General features: G+C 45.5%; 1 protein-coding gene across 1 annotated transcript in view; it reads right to left on the bottom strand.

Moving 5' to 3' along the window:
• The window catches only part of LOC106812260 (protein Mo25-like), a gene marked incomplete at its 5' end in the record, with an annotated part of 17,649 nt that extends 12,156 nt beyond the window's left edge, over window positions 1-5,493 (bottom strand). The window contains 1 exon segment of the mRNA XM_014816089.1: window positions 5,350-5,493. Within this exon segment, the coding sequence (XP_014671575.1) occupies window positions 5,350-5,493 (144 nt within the window).
• Between the last annotated feature and the right edge of the window lie 2,168 nt (window positions 5,494-7,661).

The raw sequence follows: 7,661 nt of genomic DNA, 5'->3' as shown, positions 1-7,661 counted from the left end.
TGTTTGCGTGTTGTGTTGTGTGCGTGGTGTGTGTGTGTGTGTGTAGTGTGTGGTGTGTGTGTGTGTGTGTGTGTGGTGCTGTGTGTGTGTGTGTGGTAATGTCATGGACGCTCTGCTGATGAGTAAAAGTAGTAAGGTGCGTTTGAAGAGACCAGTAAAACAAAAGACCGTATATGAAGGATTTTACTCCGTTCTGAAACAAAAATCATTAATAGGGTTAGGTTCAATAGAAAAATTCTATTAGACGAAATTTGTTGTAAAAAAAAAAATCTACTACTTTGTTTCGTGCGTATCCAAGATTATTCCACACTTAGATTCAAACCTTACTAGATTACCTTTCACGCAACCCTTTCGCTGCTCTCTTCTACTTCACGTTTGTTGCATCGTTTGAAGCACTCACGTTTCCGCTAGAACTAATCGAAGGTGAGAAATATTTTCTGGTCTCTTAATTTCTATAATGATGCATCTACGTCTATTCATCGACACCATATCCCCAGCTAATACTAAACTGATAAAAACGATGTGCAAAAGAGAGCGCTGCGTCTTCATATAAATCGCAGCATAAGGTGAGATATAACAAAAAAACGTTGTTTAGTGATGCCGCACATAACCACATCGAGGCAAGGCCGACATAACTTTCACATCACCAAACTAAGACCGATCCGAGGGTCAACACAACAGGTGTATGGTTTGTCCATAATCGCATTTTCCGCTAGTTTGCGGGGGAGGGATAATACAGGTAAATACTAACAGTAAACACTCCACTTAAAAACAACTGGTGCCTCCCTGTATGTTAACATCCCGTCAGTGTTTCATCACCGCGCTGCCGTCACGCCCTAATATATATCTAATGTGTGTGTAGGCAGCGCCAGTGTCAGCGTTGTGTCGAGCGTCGTGTGTTCGCGACGGTTTGGTGTCAGCTAGGCAAACGATACAGTAACACTGTGCATAGGCAGCAACATAGATGTAATAGTAAAGAGTATTCGCAGTGTAAGAGTATCATCACAGTGTACAACCAGTATTCACAGTGTATCAGCAACACAGTGGTAAACAGTAATCACAGTGTATCAATATATCGACAGTGTAAACAGTGTAAGCAGTACAGCCTGTGTAAAGTAACAAACGTATATACAGTGTAACGGTGTAGCGAAGTTTAAGCCAGTATCACAGTGCACGCGCAAGTAATACAGGAGTGATGATGATTATAACCATTCGCACGCTGTACCCGACGTGCCCTACGTGTGTGTGTGTGGTGAGTGCGTGAGTGCGTGCGTGGCATGCACATACATCAAGGTCCTTGTGACGTTGTATTACGGTTGTTGTGTTGTTGACATCTTTTAACTCTGCTCGGCGCTCCCCTGATGGCCGCTTGTGAGTGAAGAGACGGGCGGCCTTGAAGCTGTTTTGAATGCGATAGCTGCGGCGGCGTGCGAAAGTGAGTGCCACGGCGACTATAACAGCTAACGTAAAGAATCGATCTAATCACCGCGAATAAATCAAATGACGTTCATCATAATAATCTCAGAACACATCCGATGTGAGTATCAACGGAAGGGTGTGCGTGCGTGCATGCGTCCGTGCGTGCGTGTGTGTTTTAGTACGTTCGTTCACGCATCCGTGCGTCCGTGCGTGCGTGCGTGCGTGTGGGTGCGTGTGTATATATATATATGCGCGTGTACGCGTGCGTGTGCTTGTTAGTGTGCGTGCGTGCGTGCGTGCGTGCGTGCGTGCGCTTGTTAGTGTGCAAAAGCCGTGTACGAAACGTAAGAGTGAAGAGTTAGTAATAGTAACATTCATACGCCATAGTATACAGCTTAAAACATAGTAGGTAAGAAATGCTCACCCGCGTCTATATAATCGAATACCCGCATACTCAGTAATCGTATATCAATACTCATATAGCAATACTCGCATACTCAGTAATCGTATATCAATACTCATATATCAATACTCGCATACTCAGTAATCGTATATCCATACTCATATAATCAAGTTACTGTCGCATACATCAGTAAGTTCACGCACGTTACTATATAACTCGCATCATTGCTGGTATAAACCAAATAGTATATATCGTTGATCCTAGCAGATGACTGCGGGAGCGGTTCACATGAAAGCGAGAAAGGAAGGAAGATTCGCGAAGGCGAGATAAGGAGAGCGCAGCAAACGCTGATATTCCTGCCCTAAGGAAGGAATCGGATAATGCAAGGCACTCAAAATATTCGAGGTTTGTGTTCGTTTCGTGCGTTTGCATTCATGCTTCAAGTTTCGTGTTCATGTATATCAAACAAAAAACAGCTAATTTTTTCGTTTAGATATATTAGTGGTTGCACGTGAATATTTTAACTGTATAAGTTAGTATTGGGCTCAATCTGTATTAAGAACACATCCTATATGACTGTTATGTCTAAGTTTCTACGTTTGAATTCTTAGTTATTGTTGTTGTTGTAGTCGCTCGTCCGTCGTCTGTCGTCGTCCGGCGTCGTTGGTCGTCGTCGCGTCGTCGTCTCGTCGTTGTCGTCTGTCGTTGTTGTTTGTTGTTGTTGTTGTTGTTGTTGTTGCTGTTGTTGATGGATGATTGTTGTGGAATGTTGTTTACTATTGTTAGATGTCATCGATCGTCGTCGTCGTCGTCGTCGTTGTTGTTTGTTGGTTGTTTTGTTGTTTGTTGTTTGTTGAACACCAAACAACAAATATGGTGTCACAGGAATACAATGTCAACTTGATGCACATCGAAATCTCGACCGTCTAAGTGGTACAAAAGGTTTTCTACGAGTTCCTGGGAGCCAAAGAGAACAACACGGAGATGCGACCATGTATCCGCACACTGGAGCAGAAAGCTCGACACGTGCGTGTGCACGACACGCGACACACAAAGACAACCTCAGGTAAGGCACGTGCGGAGGAAGGGGAGCCAGGAAGGGAAGGAAGGAAGAGGGAGGGAGGGAGGGGACGCAGGAAAGAGAGGGAAGGAAGAGGGAGAAGGGAGGGAACGGAAGAGGGAGGGAGGGAGAGTAAGATGGACGGACTGGAGCGGAGGAGAGGAGGGAGGGTGGGGAGACAGAAAGGGAGGGAAGGAAGAGGGAGGGAGGAGAACGTAAGAATGGGACGGAAGACGGACGCGAGGGAGGAGGGGAGGCAGAAAGGAAGGGAAGGAAGAGGGAGGGAGGGAGACGTAAGAATTGACGGACGGACGGAGGGAGGGATCGAGGGACGTATTGATGGACGGACCGACGGATTGGAGGGAGGGGATAGAGGAACGGATGGATAGAATGGACCGAACAGAAACACGGTAAACACGTGATGAATGCTTTGCTGTATATATAGATATTCTGAAAATATTAATGTTTGTAGACGCGTATACATGTATATCAGGAGTTAATAAAGACAAATTATCTTTGTCTCTATTAACTCCTGATGTATATATATGTAAGACACAATTTTTAAAAAAATAATAATAATGTGAGACTTCGCTTGACAATAATCTTTGCTGACCGTGTAATCACGCTGTAACATAGACGCGGGGCGTGCGTGCTGCGCTACAGCTGCTGGGTTTGAGGAAGTCTCTGTCTGAACTTGTTAGTGCGATGTCGCGTGAACTGCCGTGTGTGTGTGTGCGTGCGTGCGTGTGTGTGCGTGCGTGCGTGGTGGTGGTGCGTGTGTGTGTGTGTGTGCGTGCGTGCGGCGTGGCGTGTGTCGTGTGCGCGCGCAGTAGTGCGTGTGCGTCCTGCGTGTGTGTGTGTGTGTGTGTGGTGTGTGTGTTGTCGTGCGTGCCTCGTGTGTGTGTGTGTGTGTGTGTGTGTGTGTGTGTGTGTGTGTGTGCGTGCCTGTGTGTGTGTGTGTGTGGTGTGTGTGTGTGTATTGTGTGTTGTGTGTGTGTGTGTGTGTGTGTGTGTGTGTGTGTGTGTGTGCTGTGTGTGTGGTGCATGTGGTGTGTAATGCTGCGAACCGCCTGTAGGCTATAAGCCTGGCTTCTAACACAGTTATCACTGCGCTACCGGCGAAAAATCCGGACGTATACTAGCGCTTGACCACCTTACTTCCTTGGGTCTCTGGCTCTAGCATAGTACTCTCACATCTGTAGGTATGGTACACACACACACCCACACACACACCAACACACACACACACACACACACACACACAGCACACAGACGCACGCATTGCTCGCACGCACGCACGCGAGCCGGCACAGACTACGCAACAATCGCCACGACGCGCACAGACACCACAACAAGAGCGCAGCTCTAGCTGTTACGCCTGCTTATCATAAGCAGAGATATTACCAGGAGATGAAATTACCAGGAGATGATATTATGCATGTATCAGGAGATGATATTTAGCCAGGAGATGATATTACGTGCTTGAAATGCTAACAGCACACACTAAGCTAAATTACCTTTCTCAACGATAAATAGGGCGTGGTAGATAAGATGGGTAAAGAAGGTAAATAAGTTGATGATCTATATATAAGTATATATATCTATATTACTATAATAGTATATATAAATATCATTTATATATATCTATGGTAGATATATATATCTATATCTATATATATATATAGATAATAGCATAGATAGATAATAGATAGATAACCTAGATAGATAGATAGGTGGATAGATACTAATTAGATAGATAGATAGCATAGATAGATAGAATAGATATGATATAGATAGATCGATAAGATAGATAGAAGAGTAGATAGATAGATAGCTAGATAGATGAGATACGAATAGATAGATAGATAGATCGGCGCAGAGATAGGTGTGGTAGCTATGAGGAGGGTGGTGTGTGTGGGGGGGGGGGAATTTCTGCTGTTTTAAGTTCCTGTTCTTGCGCAGCTATTGCTTCGCCCTGTAAAACCTAGCCGTAATATGCTACAGGCTCCGCCGCGCTCTCTCTCTCTCTCTAAATCTCTATCTCTATCTCTCCCTCTCTCTCCTCTCTCTCCTCCCATCTCTTCTCTTCTCGTCTATCTGCGGCTCTCTCTCTCTCTCTCTCTCTCGCTCTCTCCGCTCTCTCTCCTCTCTTCTCTCCTCTCTCGGGCTCTCTCTATCTCTATCTCTCTCTCCCTCTGTCTCCGTTTCCACTCTCTCTCTCTCTCTCGCTCTCTCTCTCTCTCTCTCTCCCTCTCTCGCTCTTACACCGGGTTGACTGTATATATATATAGCAAGAAAACCAGGAGAATGTTTTTAGCAACTGCAGCGAGTGCGGTAGTAGTCTACGATGATTTAATGAATGTCAACTCACGACTCGTTCGTCAAGTCATCTAGCTTACTCATTATTTGAACAGTTAACAATCGTTACGTGTGGAGAGAAGAGATAGACGCGTTTTTATTTACAAACCTTGAATACGTGGAAGGCTTCGAATTGTATGTTTTTACTTTTCTCTCTCAGCATGTTCATCATCATCTTGAGGTTTTCTGGATTGCTGATGTACTTCTTCATGATCGTGAAGTTATGCCTATCTAGCAGTAGCTCTCCTAGAAGCTATATAAGGAAATCAACAGCCACACATTAGGGATGAGAAGGATAGAAGACACGCCACTCTTATAACCTGTAAAGCAACATAGAGATATTAATCATATTTATATATTAATGCCTGTTGTTGGGGCACTATGCTCTCATAGTGCCCCCAACAACAGGCATTAATGTTTTAGTGCATCACATGACTTTGCAATCTACTCGGCAAATATGAAGTGAATAAGACAATGTTTCTTAAACGAACAATTTCAATTTGTATTAAAAAAATGCGTTATAATAATCAGGGTTAGACACTAACCATTTTAGTTCATTAGTCCACAGGACTAGTAAAAGAAAAAATGTACTAGTCCTTCCAAGATTCTACTAGTCCTGCCGAAGGACTCTTACTAGGCGCAGAGCGACGAGTATTGTGATTTGCCAGGAGGTAGGTGGGGTAGGAGGGTGGAGCCCCCCTTCTGCTAGGGAGTACAGGGGGTCTCTCCCAGGGTACAAGGGGTGTCCCCCAGAAAGGTTTTGTAAAAGACATTCAATTGTATAAAATACATGTAACTTTGATATGGATCATAAGATTAAAATTTAAATTAAATAACATTTTAATTCAAAAATAAAATGTCGGCCTCCTTTGATGAGGAATCTGTGGATCCATCACTTATCACAGCAAGGAATTTGGCCGCATTTATAGCTACAAACTGTTCCCGGCGCCTTGTATCGGCTACCTTGTCGGTGAGGTAAGTGCTGCCGACATCTAACCCCTTGGCCTTGTCAAGCTGGCACAGCTTGACGTAATCGGTGTAGGGCCTGCCGTTTTTTCCAATAGCATGTGCATTTCTAATGGGGTTCGCCATTTACTAATCGCTGGATAGATGGCGCGCGTGCACTGTCCGGTATCACTGCTAAACAATGGCGTCTAGTTACGAAGGGAAAACCGTAAATGAATTGAAATCAGAGTTGCAAAGTAGAGGTGCAAAGACATCTGGGAGGAAAGCTGATCTGCACGTACACGTACACGTGCGTGCGTGCGTGGGTGCGTGTGCACGTAGACGCGTGCGTGTGCACGTACACGTGCGTGCGTGTGCGTGTATGTGCATGCGTGGGCCAAACACGTGTGTGCGTGCGTGCGTGCGTGTGCGCGTGCGTGTGCACGTACACGTGCGTGCGGGCGTACGTGTGCACGTACACGTGCGCGCGTGCGTGGGTGCGTGTGCACGTACACGTGCGTGCGTGTGTGCGTGCGTGTGCACGTACACGTGTGTGCGTGCGTGTGCACTTTTATCACCTCTTTTGATCGCCACACACCATTTCAATCTCAGTTCTGGGTCACTTGGGCCCCCACTGTTTCGTGAACAGGCATGGTCCTTGCATTTCTTTTTGCTAGGATCTTTCTGTGCCCCTCGGAAGCATCATGTGCTTTAAGTTTAACGGTTTCCAAACGATAGTTTGTAGTGCCGGTGAAAAAACTACCAGACATACAGCCTGCACCACAAGTCATACCCTTGGCTGGGTCATACTCTAGCCACGGGTATGACGATTTCCACGCTGGCTGGAACGCACGCATCCTTTTCGTCTTATCATAGACACGCTGGCCATCTATTTTCTCCTCCTGCGATTTACGTTTGGAAGGTGGAGGGCGAGCGCCGTCCAAATACTTCCACATAACAACCTTGATGTTAGTAGTTATACTATTAGCTTCACTACTATTTGTATCGACTGCTTCAAGTAACACACGCATGCGATGTGGTTGCGATGTAAATACCTCGCTATGAGAACGTACATAACTGATTAGTTGCGTCATTTCTACAATCAGACCGTTTGTTCTATGTCAACAGCTACTGTCGTTCCCCTGTTCTGGTTCTGGTTCTGGTGACTGGGTTCATGGCCCCATTGTTTAACAATGTTTGTACTGCCGTAGGGTCTAGTAGCTTGCTTAGAGCGTGCAGAGCGTGCTAGCATCTACTTGTACTAGCACGTCTAACAGGGAAAACTTGTTAATGGGGACGAGTTATATATAGCACTTTGGATCTTGGATGAGTGATGCTGCCGCCGGTAAAATCGATGGGAAATTGGGACGGTGAGGGACGGGGAAAATATAACTAGTCCCGCCGGACTAACTGCTATGGGAATCTACTAGTCCTTCTGATTTTTTACTAGTCTCGGACTAACGGACTAGCGTTAGT

This window comes from Priapulus caudatus, unplaced genomic scaffold (assembly GCF_000485595.1).
Source record: "Priapulus caudatus unplaced genomic scaffold, Priapulus_caudatus-5.0.1 Scaffold627, whole genome shotgun sequence".
In the NCBI taxonomy this organism is placed as follows: Eukaryota; Metazoa; Priapulida; class Priapulimorpha; order Priapulimorphida; family Priapulidae; genus Priapulus; species Priapulus caudatus.
This window is presented reverse-complemented; position numbering and strand designations above follow the sequence as displayed.